Source organism: Cottoperca gobio, chromosome 20 (assembly GCF_900634415.1).
Source record: "Cottoperca gobio chromosome 20, fCotGob3.1, whole genome shotgun sequence".
NCBI classification, from domain to species: Eukaryota; Metazoa; Chordata; class Actinopteri; order Perciformes; family Bovichtidae; genus Cottoperca; species Cottoperca gobio.
In genome coordinates this window covers 5834119-5854112 of record NC_041374.1, presented here as the reverse complement: position 1 = coordinate 5854112, position 19994 = coordinate 5834119, and the positions used below count along the sequence as shown (strand labels likewise).

General features: G+C 40.4%; 1 protein-coding gene across 4 annotated transcripts in view; it reads left to right on the top strand.

Annotated features, from left to right (window-relative positions):
• LOC115025627 (cadherin-7-like) overlaps positions 1–19994 on the top strand; it is a 130579-nt gene that overhangs the window by 46431 nt on the left and 64154 nt on the right. For all 4 annotated transcript variants that reach the window (XM_029458022.1, XM_029458023.1, XM_029458026.1 and 1 more), the window contains one exon: positions 3419–4007. In XM_029458022.1, the coding sequence (XP_029313882.1) occupies positions 3771–4007 (237 nt within the window). In that variant the 5' untranslated portion in view covers positions 3419–3770. The remainder of the gene's footprint in view (positions 1–3418; positions 4008–19994) is intronic.

Here is a 19994-nt window from a genome sequence, read left to right as displayed (position 1 = left end):
ACTGGCCCAAGATGGGGTTCCTTCAGTGTCACACCTCTGCCTTTTTCACTTATCAATTATCCACTTGCTGTTTGGTAGACAGTGCTTCATTGTGCAACTCTGTCCAAGAGTGATGTAACACAAAAAGGCAAATACAGCATGTGTAATAAACTCTTAAAAGAAAAGAAAACAACCTTTTAATAAACTCTTTACAGATGTTGCATTGCCATGCAGTATGTGAAAGGTACACGACGTCGGTGAGCTTCAAATGTACTAGAGAAGGATGCGAGAGGAATTCAAATGAATTTCAGACGAGGTATCAGAAATGTGGGGAGACCACCCAACCGGGTTCAAGCTCCTGCATCAGCAAGAGTCTGGTGTGTCTGTAGGTGTCCTTGGAAAGAGACGGATAAAGAGGGAATGTGCAGAAGCAATCAATGAAGTGCCATGTTATTGAAAAACCGCTCATATGCTGCCTTTCTTTTAATTACAAATGGAGCTTCAAATGTCACGATAACACAAAAAAAAACACCCTTGATCTACTTGATGCTTCACTATGTGCCTAAATGATACCACAAACAGCCTTTTATGAAGTGTCTGAAACCATAATTAACTTAAGTTCTCAGCCGTTTGTGTTGTGTATTCTGGCCCACGAGTGAAGACAGTCAATGATTGAGGAGAATATGGATCAGAGGAAGCGTGTGATTGGTTACTGAGCGCTGTAGCGCTAGTAATCCTGTTGTGAGACTGGCAAATGGGATTAGAACACTGTGTGTAAGAGAAACAGAGCCTGGGGATGACTGGGAGGCTTTACATTCACGGCTTTATCTCACATTTTCACTTAATTTGTCGTCATCGCTTTGACACTTTTGGCCCACAATGAGTCTGCTTCTCCACAGGGAGTCAAACATGGACATTGACCTTTTTTTTTTTTTGTCCACCAGAAGATGATATTTTGTGCTGATATTTGGATATTAGAGCATTTGGCACCAACACATTGCCTGTGTTTTAAAGCTGGGTTATTACCAGCTATTCATCAGAAGGCCATAACTGCCTTTAAATGGAGAATAATAGACAGTTTGATATCTGGTACTTAAAGCACAATGCCTCTGTGTTTCACACTTGTGCCGGTCCTTCTACTTTACATTCTTCCTGCTTCCTTAGCTCCACAGTCAGGCATGATACTTGGAGAAATCAGGAACTGGCTTTCAGTCCTGTGCAGTATAAAAAAAACAACTTCCCCGAGTGAGATAATCCATCACAGTCGACTCGACGCCTTCATTTGTTTTTTCTGCCCAAAGTTTTTTTTCTTTTTTTTCTGCCTTGTCACTTCATTGTGCCCGAGTTTGAGTGTTTTCATATCAGCGCTGCGTTACGTTACGCTCCGCTTGCTGTCAATCACCTGACACCAACAGGAAGAGGGAAATATTTTCATAAAACACACATTCATCTCTTTGTATTTGTTTGCGAGTAGAGCAGCTAATTTCATGCCAGATTTGACGTTATGCGCCTTTAATCTTTCAAAAGAAATGATTAACAATAGAAATGTATTGAACACAAATTGATTTCTCTGCATGCATGAATTGCTTTATGATTTGGACAAATCCACTACACGGTAAATCAGCAAAAGCTCTTTTAATAAAAAGCCAATATCTGCTGCACTCGTAAGTGCATTAGTGTTATCTCCAGTGTGTATCTCACTCCCATCTCTTCCAGTGTTCAGGGTTTAGCGAAATGAAAAGCATTAACCTGGCTGCCTGGCTCACACTGACCCTGCACCGATTTTCTCCTCCACAATATCACCGCTGCAACCTGCCTGCCCAACCCGTGCTGCCCTGCAGCCAGATCTGCTCCACTTTCCACCTAAATTGTCATGCACAGGCAGTGACTTTGTATATGTGTGCACGTTCATGTGTTTCAGCCTATAGCGTGTATTCTAGTTCCCATTAAAGCCGATCAGGGTGAACATTTCCACAGATTTATGGCTTCTTGGATAAAGTTTTCCCCCGCAGGGGTTTGTGTGTTTTCTGTATTTTATTTCTTTTTTTGATCAGAAAAGGAGCTAAAAAATTCAATAATTTAACATGCTTCCATTAAGAATGTGCTCATATGTTCTGGAGGCTTCTCACAACCACCTACGTGTCTGCAGAGGTGACAATCACGCCGTTATTATTTATCTCTGCGTTGATTATTAGCATCAATTACTCTGCTATGGCAAGATATAACACTTCCACAGGAAGTGTGGTGTGCTGTTTTTTATTTTGCTAGGGGGAACAGAGAGGAAGTAAAATGAGAACTGAAGAATCTGTGTGGGAAGAAAGAGGTCACTTTATGCCAAAGCAATTACCTTCCTCGTCCAGGGCCCTGCCAATACTCTTGTGTAGAGAAGAGAGTAAGAGAGGTCAGCGAGGGAATAAATAAATATGCGGTCAAGCTCTCGGTTGTTTAAATGTCTGCTTTCAGAAGACCCCCTGAAGTTAAAATGCCATTTCTGCCTCAGTATCATCCCGAGATGTTGCAAAAATAAATTTCCAGCGAGCCCTTCTGTGTGTTTTCACGTTTCTCCTTCAAAAACATTTATGGAGGGAAGTCATTGTTACGTGTCAAATTAGGCAGATAATACCAGCGATATAATGAAGTTTTATGTAATTGCTCAACTACCCAGGATGTGTTGTGACATGAAGAACATTATCTGTCAGGAGAAGATGCTTTTCTTTACTTTGACATCTCTTCATGTTCTGGCATCTTGGGGGATCTGTCACGGCATGACGACGGCAGAGAGACAGATCCCTTTCGCATGCGCTCAGGTCGGCAAACAGACTGCTGGGAGTAGAGGTCAGGAGCGCTTGGGCCATCATGCTGCTGACAGCCTCAGATTTATTTTTAATCTCGGTGACGAGAGCTCGCCACACAGATCATGTGGCTTGTTAGTGTTGAGTGGCGAGCCCCGCCACCATTATGCCACGCTCTTATACAAAGAAAATGTGACACAATAATGACCTTGGTGAGGTGAAGCCCAGATAATTGGGAGCTAGCTGAATGCTGTATGATTGTTATTCCACGCGGCCACTGTTGTTTCATTCTCCGTGAAATCTCTTCGCTTATGCGCAGGTCATCTTCCCCTCCATCTTGCCTTTATTAACATTTTGACCTCCAATGATTTGTCTTCGCCATGCTCGCAGGTGAAGGACATTGTGTTGATTGTACGTACAAGATTTACTGTCTATTCATTTTTGACCAATTTCTCCAGAATTGGTGAAAAATGTCATTATCATTGCATCAGCAAGCACATTACTTGCTGCCTAAAGTGACTGCGGTCACAGAGGCAATTTTGCTGACGGTACTTTCTCTCTTCTCCCCTCTATGTCTTTGTCTCTCTGTTCCCCCCCCCCCCCCCCTCCCTTTCTCCCTCTCTCCCTCTCTCTCTCTGTTCTGATAGGTGCCAATTATACAGCCTGTGTTGAAGCCTGCCCGGTCGCCACTGACCCTGTTACCCAGCTTTAATGTCAACTCCCCGGCTCCTAAGTGGAGGGAATTACACCCACTTTTAGTCTCCAATCAGGAAAGAAAAGAAGAAGAAGAGCAAGACAGCAAAATGCAGAGTTTGACTCTTTTTCAACCCATGCGCTCTTTTCACGGTCTGACTGCTCTTGCTCTTTGGTGAAACACAGGGTCAGGACTGTGTGGATAAAACCCTTAGGGTTTTGACATTTCAGACTTACTGTCCTTTTTTCTGTTTTTGCTCCTTTTCTGGCGTCAGTGTTTTTTTGTTTTTTTTGGAGGGGGCCCAGATGATGGGGTGGTGTTGCTCAGGCATATGCAGAGCCCTGGCTCTCCTGGCACTCCTGTTTCCCTTGCGGGAGAGGGGCTGCTGGGGGCTGAATCCCAGCTCTGGGGATCAGGAGAAGTCCCCACACTCTGATCCAGACCCCTGGGAGGCCCTGCACAGGCACAAACGCAGCTGGGTATGGAACCAGTTCTTCGTTTTGGAGGAGTACACAGGAAATGAACCACTCTATGTTGGCAAGGTAAGCGGTCTGTTAATGGGTCAGTATTAGCACGGCGTAACAATGTGTTGTTCCACGCACATTGAAGTAAACATTTTTTTATCTCTGGTTATAAAAAACCCTGATTATAAACTGATTCACACATTCCCAGTTTTTTGCAGATCTGGCACCATTGCGCCTGTACAGTAATACACATATCAATAACCTCTTACCATAATGACCTGCACAATCTGGGGCACAGCAGTGTTTTACAGAGTCATACATAATCCCAGTGCCCTATATAAAATGTTTCACACATGGCAACACATTACACAGTGTAGGAAGGTATTCTGTATTTTATTCCAGCCAGGCTGAAGTATGTTCTCGTACAAATGTGCAGTTTTAGTGCAGAGGCCGGTGTACAACGTGACACGGTAATTTGCATCGTAATCAGTCCCTAGAAAAGGTAAATCAAATGTGTCTTTGTACTGTAGGTGTTCTGCCAAGGTGCGAGCACATAAATCAAAGTAATGCATGTTTTGGCAGATAAATACGTATGAAGCCTTCCCAACGTCACAAACGGCATAGTTAACGAAAAAGTGACTAATCATGCATTTATGAGCTATGGTAACACTGCAATTTTTTTTTTAAATGATAGATCCCATTTCCTCAGGTAGAAATGTATGTGGACCAGCAGAAGAAGTATTCAGTTACCATGACTTGTTTATATTATGTGTTTGGATTATTATTACTGGTGCATTAATGTTTAAAGCAGCATGTTACTGTTATATGAGCTGGTTTGAACTGCTTTATATGCTGCTGGGTTGTTTAATTTATAACAATTCATTGTGTTTTAAGAGCCTGTTGTTCTTTTTTGTAAATCAGCAAAGTAGCTAAAGTATAAATGTAGCGGAGTAAAAAACAAACAAATTCTAATTATTCTAATTAAAAAATACTAAGTTACTTTCCACCACTGGAAGTAACCTGTATAAATATAGTTAAAAGTACATTATCTCCTTCTGAAATGCACTGAAATAGATGTACATGACTGTATAACATGTATACAGTACCTAATTATGTATTTAAATACAGAACCTGAATACAAATACTTTGTTACAGTCCACAACTGCATGTAACTAGTTACTATAGCTATCAAAAAAACAGCTTTCCTTGTGAAATGTATTGAAATTAGAAAGCAGACATAAAGTAACAATATGTACAATTATTTTAATTCAAATACTATGTTGAAGTTGCCTGTAATTGCTGGTTTACATCCAAGTAGTTGGTGTACACAAAGCTTTCAGCACCACTGTGTAAGTGGACAGCTCCTGCCTTGAAAATGGCTCCTGTGTGTGTGTGTGTGTGTGTGTGTGTGTGTGTGTGTGTGTGGGTGGGTGTGTGTGTGTTGCAGGCCAGATGGGTCTCGGATCGGTCTCTAGATCCCTGTTATCTTGGAGAATTTTCTGGTCTTATTATTAAATTAGTTTTCATCTTTCCGCTCATCTGCAGGATAATCATTCTCATCTGCATGTATTTGCCGGGTCTGCTCTCACAAGCCCATTTCCTTGCTGCCTCTGAACTGGATTAGCGTCTCCATCTGGAATTAGGATACATTTGACTGTCCTATTGTTCTCTTTTCCGCCTGAGGGATGCTGCAGGAAAGCATCTAAATCAGAAAGAGCGTATTTGTGACATTGCTGGAGTTCAGCTAAAGGTCATTTATTGTCCAAGCGTCCACAGCATCTTAAAAATCCTGTCTTGTCTGATCTGTGTGTCCCCAGATATCTACTCTATCTGACTTGTGGGGGAGTATTTCTTCCTTGTGAACATCTGTTGTCTGATTCAGATATTGTGTCCTTGTCCTGTGTTTTCCATTTGAAAGAAGAAAGGCCACAACACTAGTGGGGAATTTCGAGTGTTTCTTTTCTTTTTACATATGCTTGTGTCTGATTGCTTTTCTTGTTAGTGAATCCCGGCAGGCGTGAACAGGCTGATTATTTATTTATAGATGTTTATACATCTGCTTATCCACATAGAATATAATTTGTGGACCCTTTTCTAACAAATAGTTTGTTTTGCCATATATGTATTGATTGATTATGTATTTTGGTATTTTGTGTGTTTATAGTGGTAGCCCCTAGGGGCAAAGATGACATGTCAAAAACCAGACTAGCTACCTCTTTACATCTGACCTCGTGCCCAAGCTCAATATAACCCTTTCAGAAATATGAAAAATCGGATTCATTTACTCCCTGCAGGCAGAGCCGGCTGCCCGCGAGCTTGAGAAGCTGTCACATTATTTGTTCCCCAAGATCATAGTTGTCACATAGTTGTCACATAGTGTGTGTTTTTTTGGGGTTTTTTGCTATCACAAGGGTGCGCCGCTGCTACAAAAAGTCCGGGCGGGCATCCCCCGACCTCGTGACTCAGTGTAAGCGACATAGAAGGGCCTGCCATGTCAAGAGAATGACCTTACTAGAAATTCTTTTTGTAGCAAAAAAACAACGAAAATAAATAAATGTAGCCAAAACTTCATACTCAGCGCTAAACATTTCCTGCAGGTTATAAGCAAAAACACCCGAGTGGCATTAACAGTAATTGCTTTTGTCAGACGTGTGCGAGTATCTAATACGACCAACAATAGGACTCTGTCCAAACAATGGCACAGTCGCTGCACTATTTGCTTCATTTATTTGGCTGCAAGCAAAGGGAAATATGATATAGTTGGTAGGAAATGAGAAGTCATCACTTTGGCCTAGCTGCTCCCTTTGCATCTGCAGTCTGCTTGGCTTTAATGCATTCTGTCAGATTCTGAATTTCACAAGCAAATGTCCTATTATGCCTTGGCACTCTGCCTCGGGTAAGTGTACTGGCCTGGAATCAGCTGCAGTCACATCAAGCCAGTGGAAACATACATTAACGACCAAACTGCACAGCATACCGCCGCAAATTGGTGGCACATATTGAAACAAGCAAACACGCCGGCGCAAGTCATCCACTTAACAAACACTTACTTGTAAACATGATTTGATTAACAATTTCTGATGGGTATTCATTTGACTAAATATTTGCAAGCGTCGACACGTAGCAATCTGTTGCTTTCCGCCGAATAAGCGACGTTTGCATGCGTGCAATTCTGTAACACATGTTATCTTTTGTTTTGGACATGCCTCACATCACCTTAGTCTGAATCTCTCTTTATTTATAAAGATGTCTTTTTAAATGTGGCAGTCCTGCCAGCCATCAGAGTAATGGATGGACTTTATTTATTTCACTTTATAATTCAGGCTGCATTCAGGCTCACACTCACTGAAAGGACTTCTTCCAATACAAATAAAAGAACCTCAAATGGTAAATATCTCTTGATGGAAGAATCTCTTAGCTTGCTGTCAAATCTTCAAGTGAAACTGAATAAAGGGAAATTGCTCGTCTCATACACATGGGAAACGGGAAATTTTAATTTCCCTGTTGCAGCAACTTTCACTGTTTGATCATATTTATTGCAACAACCATTCCGCATTTTTATGAGCATGCATCATTAGTAATTTCTGACCTGGTAGCAAGGGCCGGGTGTTTTGCATGACAGTAATTCAGTTTAATAATGAAACAATTTGCATCATGGGCGTCAGGGATAATCCCACAGATAATTACAATGGAGCCAACATAGCAGCCACTATGCAAGCTGCTTCATTAGCATTCTATTAGACGCTCACTGTCAAATGGGTTAGAATCATAGAGCACAGGGCGCTCTCGCAAAAGGTCACTCTCAATAGCATCTACTCACACTCGCTGGTGCCGTAAACACATCGCCGCAGCCCGGGAGTGGTGAGAGCAGCATGTTGAGGAGTGTGATTTGAGCTGACAAGGGGGGGGGGACATCATACACATGGCACCCAGGGACAAGAGCTCACAGAGGGGGGAGCTCATGAGACATCCTGGGGGCCTCTGGGATGGTGGGAAAGCCTTTATCTGAGCCAGGGTATCAAAGAGGATGAAAACAGCAGTGTAAACTAGACTAGAGGGTAGTTATCAGCGGGGTAGGGGAGAGGACAGGAGAGGAACATTGTTTACACTCTCTCTCTCTCTCTCTCTCTCTCTCTCTCTCTCTCTCTCTCTCTCTCTCTCTCTCTCTCTCTCTCTCTCTCTCTCTCTCTCTCTCTCTCTCTCTCTCTCTCTCTCTCTCTCTCTCTCTCTCTCTCTCTCTCACACACATATAGGGCCGAGACTGGAGTCAACATCAGGGCAATTTTTAGATGTCCAGTAAAAGAGGTCAGGACAAAGTCAAGACATTGTTGTGTAAACTGAGCCTGATTCAACACCATAGCACGCAATGACCTGAACACTTCGTCCAGAAAATATATGAGCTTCTTTAGTGGGTCAGCAGAGAAGGTGATCTACTCTGCGACATTCAACTAACAGTTGCAAAGGAAAAACTGGGGTAAATAAAGGCAATTTAAGCTAGCAGCGCAGGTACAGCAGCACCGGTGTCTTTAAATATTTACCCACACACTCATGGGTACACCAAGTTACCCACCATGGGAACACGTCTTAGGGTGTAAGCAACCATATTTTTCTGCCATAAACCGTACCAAAGCAAAAATGAGACCGTTTTGAGACTTGAACCGAGCAAACGTTGCTAAATAGATTTTTGCAGGTTGGATTGTTTTATGTACCTGCATGGAAGATCCAGGGTCAGCTTCTTCCGGTATACATTAATGACAGTGAAAGCAAAAACAAAAAGTACAATATTAGGAAATGCACTTAGGCCTATTCACTTTCTGGTTCAGATAATGGTGATGAGTGGTGATGGTCGGGAGTTCTATACCAGGGCTGCCACTATTGTACCCCTGAGCAAGGTACTTAACCCTGAGCTGCTCCTGGGAGGCTGTCCCTGTACTTAGTTCAATGTAAGTTGCTCTGGATAAGAGCGTCTGCTAAATGACCTGTAATGTAATGTAATGTAATGTAATGTAAGAAGAAAGTCAACACTACGCTTGTCTGTTAAGTATGAAGCTACAGCCAGCAGCCGGTTAGCTTAGCTTAGCATAAAGACTTGAAACGGGGGGAAACAGCTAGCCTGTCTCTGTCTTAATGAGCCAGCACCTCTAAAGCTCACTCGTTAACATTTTATATCTCATTTGTTTATTCTCTAAAAACCTGGGGAAACGACAATTAGCCATTTTATGGAGGGTTGCGTCTCAGACTTCTGTTGCTAGGCAACCAGAAATGTACGTGCCTGGCTAAGAACTAGTAAAAACACGTTGTGTCCCATAATGTTGAAATGTACTTTTAACATCAACAACCACACTTAGCTCGTTACCGTTTCACTGTTAGAGAGAAAAAGTAAAAAAAAATTAAATGTTGAATTTATCACAATTATCGATTGCACCGGCTAAATTATCGCACAAATATGCACTCGAAATGTCCCATGTTTTACTCGTGCCACAAATGGTGCAGATTGTTTTAATGGCTGTCTAAATGTAGCCATGCAAATGTCATGTTGTTTAAAGGCTGATTACACCTCCAGTCCGCGGGGACGTTGGGTGGAGCATTTACTGAGAATTGCATGATGTCACCAAAGTGAAAAGTAAGAAGTAATAATGGTGTAAAGTGTTTCTTGCTCTAACACCTGCAACCACACTAACAGGAGAGTAAGGGAGATGTCAATCAAGCACAGTTGGTACGCGCTCATGCTGCCCTGAAAAAGGACTTATCAGGCAACATCAGAAAAAAAACCCTTGGGGAGGGGGTAGAATAGAGGGTCTGCAGGGGTTTGCAGCTGCTTCAACCCATACAGTCAAAAGCCGCTGCAGTGGGTAGCCTACTCACTCTAATTTTGATAAATCTGTCAAATTAAAATGTTGTTCTCAGTGCTCAAAATGAACTACTTCCCAGCATGTTCTCCTTTGTTTACAACATGTTTACTAAAAAAAGAACTGTCAAAGTAGGCGGAAAAAAGGGGGGGGGGGGGGGGGGGGGGGGGTGGTCTTTTTGGTCTTGTACAGTGATTAACTTCTCATATGTTTGCATTTATCGCAGAAGCAGTTTGTCATTTTGGCAAGTTTAAGTTGTTATTTAGAGCTTGGATTTACTCCCTCTCCCCTTGTCTCACCTCTCGGCTTTAATTCGTCAAATTTACGGCGGTCCGTTTATGGCTCGGTAAAAACAAAGGTACATCATTGTGGCATTTGGATGTACTGCATTAAATGAATCCTCTTTGTTGTAGCTGGTAATACTGTAAGTTAATTAAATATTAAGGACTATTGTGGGCGAAGAGGGAGTTGTGAGATAGATTTCATGTTTTCTGTATGAATCTTCTTTTATGTGCTTTTGTTTAGTTTTTTTGTCTGAGAATGCCGTTGCTGAAGTTTCCTGAAGTGCTGATGTATTGGGTTTTCCACATCCCCCAACAGGTCTGATCTTGAATAATTCAAGAGAGGTCCTCCACCTGTGCTGAGAGTATAGACGTACAATGAATACACACACAAGTTAGGATTTTAGATATCTCTATTTTCCTCTCTACAAAATAGATAACAGGTGGCCCGGAGACTTTTTATCTTTGGTATAACGATGGTATCAAGCATTCTTCTCCGTCAATGAATAATGTAAGCACGCGGTTCTCAACAGAAGTTCATGTATAACAAAGTAGTCTGTTAAATGTCTGGCACTTGTTCCCACTAGACGGTGTTGCCGTTTAAAGAAGAGGCGGGACGAACCTTTACCTTTCTTTTATGTGAAATATGTGTTTAGTTAATTGACACCACATGAGAAGGATGTTGGTCAGGCGGATGTGTGCAGAGGCTCCTCCAAAGACATTATAGAGCGGCACGGACTAATTACATTTCACATGATATCTGTATGAAATGAAAGCGGTTTGATCTCAGGTTTTCATTCAGCCGGATACACCATTAGACGAGAGATTGAGGCATTACGAATTCTTCCTTAACAGTTTTTCGATTTGATATTTGGAGAATTAACATAGCAAAAAAGATTAGGGTTAGGGTTAAAGTAATTGCTCTGTAAAGATATAGTGGAATAATGGCTACTTTAGCGGTGAATGACGCCACGTTGAGAGCCGTGTGGATGCAATCCCCCATGCTTTGGATTCCGTATCGAGAACCTTTTAAAGTACATTTTTAGAGATATTGAGTTTCCTCATCTCTATTATTTCTCCTTTTACCACAGATACCATTAGAGAATTACTCATTGTGTTTTAAGATTGATTCATAATGTATTACCCGCTGTGGCCTTTGGGACCCTAGGTTTAAAGTCTTTCAAACCTCCATTGAATTTAACAAACATCGACGCTCCGTGGTAATCAGATTATTCCCCACTTTCAGCCGCAGTCTAATTTCAGAAGCGTCCGTCTAAGTGAGAAACTCGGTTTCCTTTTTCATGTTAAAGGAGGAAGAATAATTTGATTAACAGAGGTAGATTTGTGAAGGTGAAACCCAATGACTTGGTGCCGTACAACCATATCTGGGTTTTTTGGAGTCGTTGCATGTAACGTTATGTTGGAAATAATAATTGAAGGACCACCCAACTAGGGGTGCATGTATCCAAAGGAAAGATCACTCAAGGGACAATCTGATCAAAACTAATACATATTTGTGATTGGACGGTAGTAATATTGTCACAACAACCAATGAACTTCCCAATTAACTCCAAACGGCGTCCTTTGTGACACCTTGACACCACGTAATGCTACGGCAAGTGAGCAGAGGAGATGAAATAAGTAAGTAATGGATTACTTTAAGCGGTAGTAGTATGACTTTAGATTTTTACCAAACATACTGGAACTAGGGATGCACCCATTGGGAGGTTTTGGGCCGATATCGGTGTTTTAAATCACAATTTGGTTGATTGCCGTTGTTGTTATTTATTCCCCCTTTAGTGCCAGGGAAACAAAGACATCTTAATTATTAAAATAAATAACTCATAAAGTCATTCAGCCCCATCTTTACACACATCTTTGAACGCGCATAAATCCAATCCAACCTTTAATAATTCAGCCTTCTTTCACATGAGAAAATAGTCCTTTGTTTGGAAACATAACTGCTTCAAATGAAGTTGTATAACTATCTAAACTTCTACTCACTACAGATACTAAAGATGCTGTAAAACATCTCAGTCTGTTTCTCTTCTGGTTCAAAGATGTACGATGCAGAGGTGAACAGCCGCTCACTGTCCGTGCTGGAACGAGGAGAACAAAGGCGTTTCTGTGCTTTTTGTGCTGGAAAACAGAGGTTATTATTTCTCCGATATCAGAGTGCGGTCCCATTTCTGTTTTTGTTCTTGGTGGGAACATGAATGTCTGTACAAAGTTTTATGGCAATCCATTCAATAGCTGAGATATTTCAGTCTGCACCAAAGTGGAGCGCCGTCCCTGGAGCCGTGCTGTTAACATGTCTAGAAATATTATAACTATATCCACTTTTAGGATTAATAGTGTTACATAACATCCAGTTTAAGACCAATTCAATTGTTGATGCAGTGGTACTTGAGCTCCTTTGACAGGTCTGTGAAGGTACAACAGACGCTTAGAAGACGTTTAATTGGTATAACAAACTGGTTGCTTATGTGATTTTATATCTATCTACATCAATGGCAAGAAGCCTTCATAATCATTTGCATGCACTGTGTGTGTTTACAATAGTGCACTGAGGGTTGATTCTGACGTCAGGCTGATTTCTTTTTTGGGGAGGGAAATGGTAGAAGGAGAAGAAATACATAAACGAGTTATCCGACTTTCTCTCCTTTTAACTTGATTACTCTCAGTAATCTGCTTTTCCGTGTGTTTGTGTGTGTGTGTGTGAGTGCACGTAAGCGTGTTCAAATTGCAGCTCTGCTTAAGTAACCTGAAGCCTCCTCTCCTACTCCATTCCCCCCACCCACACACACACACACACACACACACACACACATGCTTTCTTAATACAACCCAACCCCCCCCACGCCCTCCTCTAGACATTTACCATCCAACGGATATATGTTAAAACCAGGCATGCATTGGCCACCTCTCGCTGTAATTAAATTCAGTCATAATGAATCATAGCCCCTAATCCTAAAACAGCTTATATTTCCACAGGGAGGAGAAATGACCTACATGTACTGGAAAAAAAACTCTTAGTATAGCCTTTCTACTACAACTTTCTTCCTTGGCATTTGCTCTGAAAGCATTACAAACACACACAAACTTCCCTTTGAGCGGTGTTGAAAGTAAACGCTCTGTGCTTATTTCCATATCAGTGCTGTTCCTTTTTATATATATATATGTATCACACAGGGCATCGTTAACAAAATCAGGTAGAAGCTTCAAAAGATGCAAAAGCAAGTCATGTCACAGCTTGCAAGCATTTAATAATAATGTGGTCAAATCTTCATTTTTTAATTTTCTTTTTTACATTTTGTGTTATGTTCCAGCTTATGTTCTGTGATTTGAATAGCAATACGATGTGGCTCGTTGCTCTGTGGCGAGAGAATCCGTGCATGGTAACACCAAGCAATTAGGGTATATGTATGAGCCAGTCCTCGGACTAATGCTTGTGATTCACAATTGCGCCTCTGTACCTTTTGCCCATGAAGGTGTATTTTATCATTTGCAGACCATGTTGGTAGCAGCCCAAGATGATGTCACCGGTTCATTGTGTAAAAAAAAAAAAAAAGAAACTACGCTTGGCAGCAGGAGTACACAGAGATAATGCATGCTTTTGTTGTTCTGTTTTGAACGGCCACGGATAGAGAAGAAGCAGTTGCCTTAATTACGATTTCTATATTTGTTTTGCATGTTTGAATCATTGTGTTGAATTCATTAGTCTATTTTTTTTTTTTATTTCATTGCACATAGTCACTAATTGCATCATAGAATGTAAAGATTTTAATTATAGATTTTATTCCTGTCTAATAATGTGCCTCCACTATCAATCATGTGGTACTGGAAAACAGATTTTTCACCTGGGCAGATTGGATGTTTTTGATATATTTATATTCAATATAATATATATTAGGGCTGTCAAGCGATTAAAAAAAAATTTGTCTAATTAATTACATGCTTTGTGATTAATTAATCTAAATTAATTGCATATATCAATATTTGCTGTGAGTAGCATTTCAAAATATTCAAATGGATTTTGGAAGATGAGTGAATCAATGAGTCGGCATTATACACTTAAAGGTCAACATGTCTTTTATTTCAATACTTTTCTTAGATCTGTATCTGGGTAATGACATCCAAACCACATCCCGAGTCCTGCATTTACACCTGGTGTGAAACAGGTTTCTGTTATCTTGGTTTGTGAGGGAAGACCTGCTAGCTTTTGTACAAGTAGCTTTTGCTGGGCAGCTTAAACTAGCAGGAAGAGATCCAATCGCAATGCGAGCCTAACCACCTCCAGGTATGGTCCGATTAATCCGATTGCATCTGGATCTCTCAGAAATGTAGATATTTTGGTCATATACGGAAGTATTTGACAAATCTTGACCTGATGATGGCGCTAGTTATCACAATTCATGCTCAGGATGTATGAATATCTGAACCAGATTTCATGCTAATCAATCCAGTAGTTAATTATCAGAATGCAGTGACTGATGCCGCCGTTTCTCTTCATCTGATGTACAGGAAACATAGCTGCTTGATTCACATTTTGCGTGCTTCAGTGAACAAAACAAACCCCCCCTCATTACTTACTCCACATAACTAATTTTGGAAATTTCATCCAGTCAGGATCAGACCTTCGGAGCCCCAAGGCTGATTCATGAAATTCAGAAACACTGTATTGGAAAGTGCTGGTGGCTGAATCAATTCTGTTTCTCTTTATTCTCTTACCCCAACGCATTCATTCAATTCCAGAGACAACAGGGATAAGTGGATCTGAGGTAGTTCTGAAAAAATATTGTATTGTAATTTTCTTTTCTTTTCTCCTCACGTTTTTCTTTTTTTTTTATGGCCATGGAAAACCAATGATATTTTCTTTCATTTGACATGCTCAAAACTTTCCTGTGATCCCTTTCTTCTTATTTTCCTTTGTTTCTACTGTATGAAAGCGATTCTTCCATAAGAAACGACTGCCAAAGGGACTACTTTTCTAACCGTTTCCAAACTACTTGTATTAAACTTTACTTCCAGCCAATAGGACCTTTAGGCTGACGATTGGTTAGGGCCTACATACAATGTTAACTAAAGGTGCAAGACAAATTACGTCCCCTCCATTCAGACCAAACTTCAGTCCATTGTTTTCAAATATCACTTTAAAACATTCTGAATTCAGTTAAATTTAGTGGCCTTCAGAGAAGTTTGAGGGATTTCTGTGAAGATCTTCTGTTCTTGGAACCGAGCCAATTCATTTTTCTATGGAGGAGATGAGTTCATAGTCTGACAGTGTTAAATTATGTCAGGGGGGGGGGGGGCTAAGGCTGTGATGCTTCAGAGATGGATTGGGCTATGATCTGAAGTTCTTATTGAATTTGGCTCCTGATATCCCTCACAATGAAGAATGGAGTCAGAAGAGTGATTTGCTCTTTTTGGTGCAAGACTAAATATATTCACTACTGGAGGGATTGTGTACACATCAAAAGTCTTTTTTCCCCAAAGGACCTCTCATGTTGGGGTTTAATAAGGTATTTTATTGTTTGAAGTAGTACTGCTTGTTTGAGTTGTTTATAATCCCTTTGGATCGGAGCAGCACTGTCGGTAGTATAAAAGAGATGGCATTATCCTCGTGTTTTCTTTTCTTTCTCACTAGCACAGCTTCTTCGGTCACATTGTATAATCCAGGTGGGTTTTTATCATTCTTTCCCTAAAGAATTGAAGGAAGGCTTGAGTCACAGGGCTCAGGATTTGTATTATATACTTCAATGCCATGTTTGTTGGTTTTGGTATGTAGGTGCAGCATTAAGAATCGAAGGGAAATTGAAAGCAGGGGACAGGGTAAACATGTTTTTCTTTCCATAACTGAAAAGTGTAGGTCGAGGAAATAATTAAGTGTAGAAGCTCCTGTGCCATGTCTGCATTCCTCAAATGTCTCACGGTGGAGTGTGTGTTAGCTACACTGGATTTAGTTTGCGGTTAGATGCAAGTGTTGCAAATCTTGTGACTTCAACCAAACACAAATTCAAACAATTATTTGCGAGAGTTTACTTTTTATTTTCTAAACCTTGGCACCTGGAAAAATGCTGGCTAATTGACCGTGTCATCAAATACTTCATGAAACTCAGAACCACTTTTTACCAACCAAATCAACGTCCTTGTAACTTCGGTGAGGAAACGTGTCATTTTAAGAAGTGTTTTGTTTTACCGTAGTATATTGCTCCTTTCAAGGTCCTCAGATTGACCCTTTTTAAAGCTACCAAACTGAAGCTTGAAATATATTTTATAGGTTCAATTCAAGAGTTTATAGCAGTGATTCTCATACTACCATTAACTTGAAAATATGGGTTTAATGAAGTCATTTTTCATGCAAAAAAAGCAACAAAAAATGCTGTTTTCAGCCTCTCAAATATGAAGATTTCCTGCTTTTCTCCATTTTATATCATCGTAAACTGACATACCTTTAGTTATTGATTGTTGGTCGGACGTTTAAAGACTCAACTTGGACATTTTTCATTACTTGTCTGACAATATTTTTATACTGGATGAATAATTGAATGAAGAATTAAACAATTAGTAAGTATAAGCCTTATAAATGTCTAAAATATAAATATATCTTTACAAAGAAAAGAAATAAAAGAAAATTTGAGTTGTGTTAGAATTGAATGTGTATCGAGTTGTTTCGCTTTTGAAATTAAATGAAAGACCTTCATTTTTTTAATGCTTTTTTAATTTTATTTATATAAACTGTGGAAAAAGATGGGCTTGATTTTCAGTATTTCTTACAGTGGAGATCGAAAGCACAGTATGATGTGGTGCTGTAGACTCAACACACACTGATGCGGTAGTGTAAGTGTTGACTGCGAGCTACAGTATAAGCTTTCATTATAATTAGCTGTGGACTGTAATGCAGACGGATAAATGCTTTGTGGGGTCATTTACGTCTGTTTTACTTTCCTGTAGATGATCGGTTATACTTTACATGGCATCCAATCAATTAAAGTGAATCATTTAAAGCTATCTACCAGGAGCTCTTGCAGCATTTACATTTAAGCATCGAGTACGCTGGGAAAATGTAGTGCAAATGTCTCTGTTCTTATGAATTTAACTATTCTGTCTGGGACACACGCTTAAGATACGCTGATCTTATTACATGTAAATGAAAATATTTTCCCTCACCTCCCGCATTAGGTTAAAAGTTTGTGAATTGAATCACTAAATGTTATGAGCTTGAAAGTCTCTATCTACAACCTCCACGGATATTAATAGTGACAGGATTTAATGCAAAAATACCACCATAAGAAACTTCAAAAAGTAGATTTAACTCACAAATTCTATAACATTAATATCAGGAGACCTTCATACAGGCAAACAATAAAATCAATCGACCAGGACGCATCCGGAAGACACCTACTCTTGCGCTAACTGTAGAGATGTTTTACAGTACAAATAAAATCCATACGAGCAGCTTCAGGTATGCTGTCAGTGTATTTTGGGAAATGTAGGAAAAGCATTTAGTGAAGTAGAAAAAGATAAGCTGCGATTAAATGGAAAAAAGTAGTTTTTACAGCACTGAAAATGTATAATGAATGATAGACGTACGTGATCCTTTGCTTCCTATTTGACCTCTGCATCGACTAACTTGCAGAAGTGAACAAATGTGATCTGAATCCACATCGTGCACATGGGGTTCTTCTGCATTTTAAATGTGATGGGTGTCGAGGCGCAAACATTCTGTTTCACCCGATCATCTGTATGTGTCAAACACAATTAGAAGATTATTCACTTTATTACAGACACATTGGGTCTAATTTACTAAATAATAATATGCTGAATTCACCCACACGGTGTAATCAGTGCTTACAAATGATGTCCCTAAAATCTTGCTGAAAATTAATTGTACTTATCTCTGTGGTTGAGTGATCTCTAGCCACAACAATTCCCAAGGTGCACTGTCCTATTTTAGAATCAGGCCTTTTCAGGTGGCTTCCTTCAAGGATGTTAGTCACAGTGGAATGTCCCTTGGCATATGACCTGATGACCGTGATGTAGAATTATTTTAATGAATACTACCAAACAGTGTAATTACTTTTTATTCATATTAAATAAGAGATGCTCTACCAATTGATTGAAATATCCATTAATTATGATGTATCAGTTATGTAGCATAACGGATTCTCTCTTAGCGATACTAATATTGGTATTCAGGAACACAGAGACATAGCTCATACATGTTAAATACATTTTGTTTTGAATCTTTTATTTCACTTTAATGGAGAAAGAAAGTCATGCATTTTTTTTTTTTTTGGTTTATGGACCATGAGGAGTCCCCGCGTTGGGGACAAACTTTAGCTGACTCTTCATCTCTTGGCCTCAGGGTCTTTTCCGCAGACGGTGGCACATACAGCAGAGATGTCATGCTCACTCTTGTGCTGTCTGGGGTACTTAAGGCAGTGACACGGCAACAGGAACAACACATTGGTTTCCCACAAGCAACAGACAATATCAAAGTTGACTTGTTCCTGACAGCGAGATTCCCAAATGTCATGTGAGCAATAGATTGAACTCAGTAGCCCATAATACCACATTTACTCATAAAGGAAACGTACTGCTTGAATGTCCAGAGTGACTGCACTGCTCAGTGTTTCCTCCAAATGTAACGGCTGAATTTTCAGATTCAACACCATAGTACTTATCAAAACTAACAGCAGGCTGCATGAGGTGACTGGGGGGTGTTTCAAAATGTTAGACGAGTCTAAGCTCACAAGACAATAGCCATGCTAGCTGGCTGTACCCATGTCGCGGTCATGTGGGGTGGATGGAGGTCATGGTGTGAGGGTTCCATATTTGTTTTGTTTTCAGCTGTTTCCTTTTAAGTTGCTTCCAAGCTGGATATATCGGAGCTTTCTGAAACATTTGCTTGTATGTCATTGTTAAACAATTATACTGTACATGTCATCATCTTAGTTGACCACAAGTATTGGACAAACTGACCTTTTTGATATGAGGTCAGGCGATCGAAGTTATTACAACTCATCCTGAGGGGAACACGGATATCCGTACCAAATTTAAAAGCAATCCATGCAATGGTTGGCAAAGAAAATTCAACCTGGTGCTAGAGGTAAAGTCTGGGGATCACCAAAGTCAGTACAATTCTTCATCTGGGGACCATGAATGTCTGTACAAGCTTAAGTGGCAATCCATCCAATAGTTTCTCAGATAAGATATGATATGATAGTATGGATGGTGGACCAACCAACTGATCAACATGGCCATCCCCACTACACATGCCACTAGCATGGCAAAACACACACAAAGACACACACGGTTGCACGTAGACTTCCACAAACATTTATGGTCTTGTGTCTTGGTGCAATGCCAAGCCATAAAAAACCATAAAGGCTTGGGATTTCAAGCATTACTTCAAATTTAAATTTGCCGCACTGCTGATTTGCAGATGTCTAAGTAAATACACATAATTGTTTGAAAGTTGAGCCCTCTGAAGGGCACCTGTTCCTCAGCTGATGTGACTGACCGATATATTGCTTTTATTAAAACACCAATGTCTCTCTCGCTGGCCCAGAAGATAGAGAAGCTTCACGAGCTCATCACAAAACCTCTTCACGCTTTAGCTATGACTTTTACTAAAGGCCACTTTCAATAAATGTCAGACTCCAAACATTGGTAAACAGTTTTAGCTCTGATCAAATTCCAGAGGGGTGGTATACACGGTGAGGTTGCCATGTCTACGATTACAAGGGTTCCACTTCGGAAATGGCACATTAAACAAATGGAGCATTTCCCACTGGTGACGACAGTATTTATTGCCAACACTGAGGAGGCCTGCCCTTTCACTCCACGTCCCGCTCATCCAAACCTTGAGTCCCTCCCCATCCCGTCCCATCGCTGAGGAGGACTTGTTTCACTCTAGTAGCAAAGTGCAG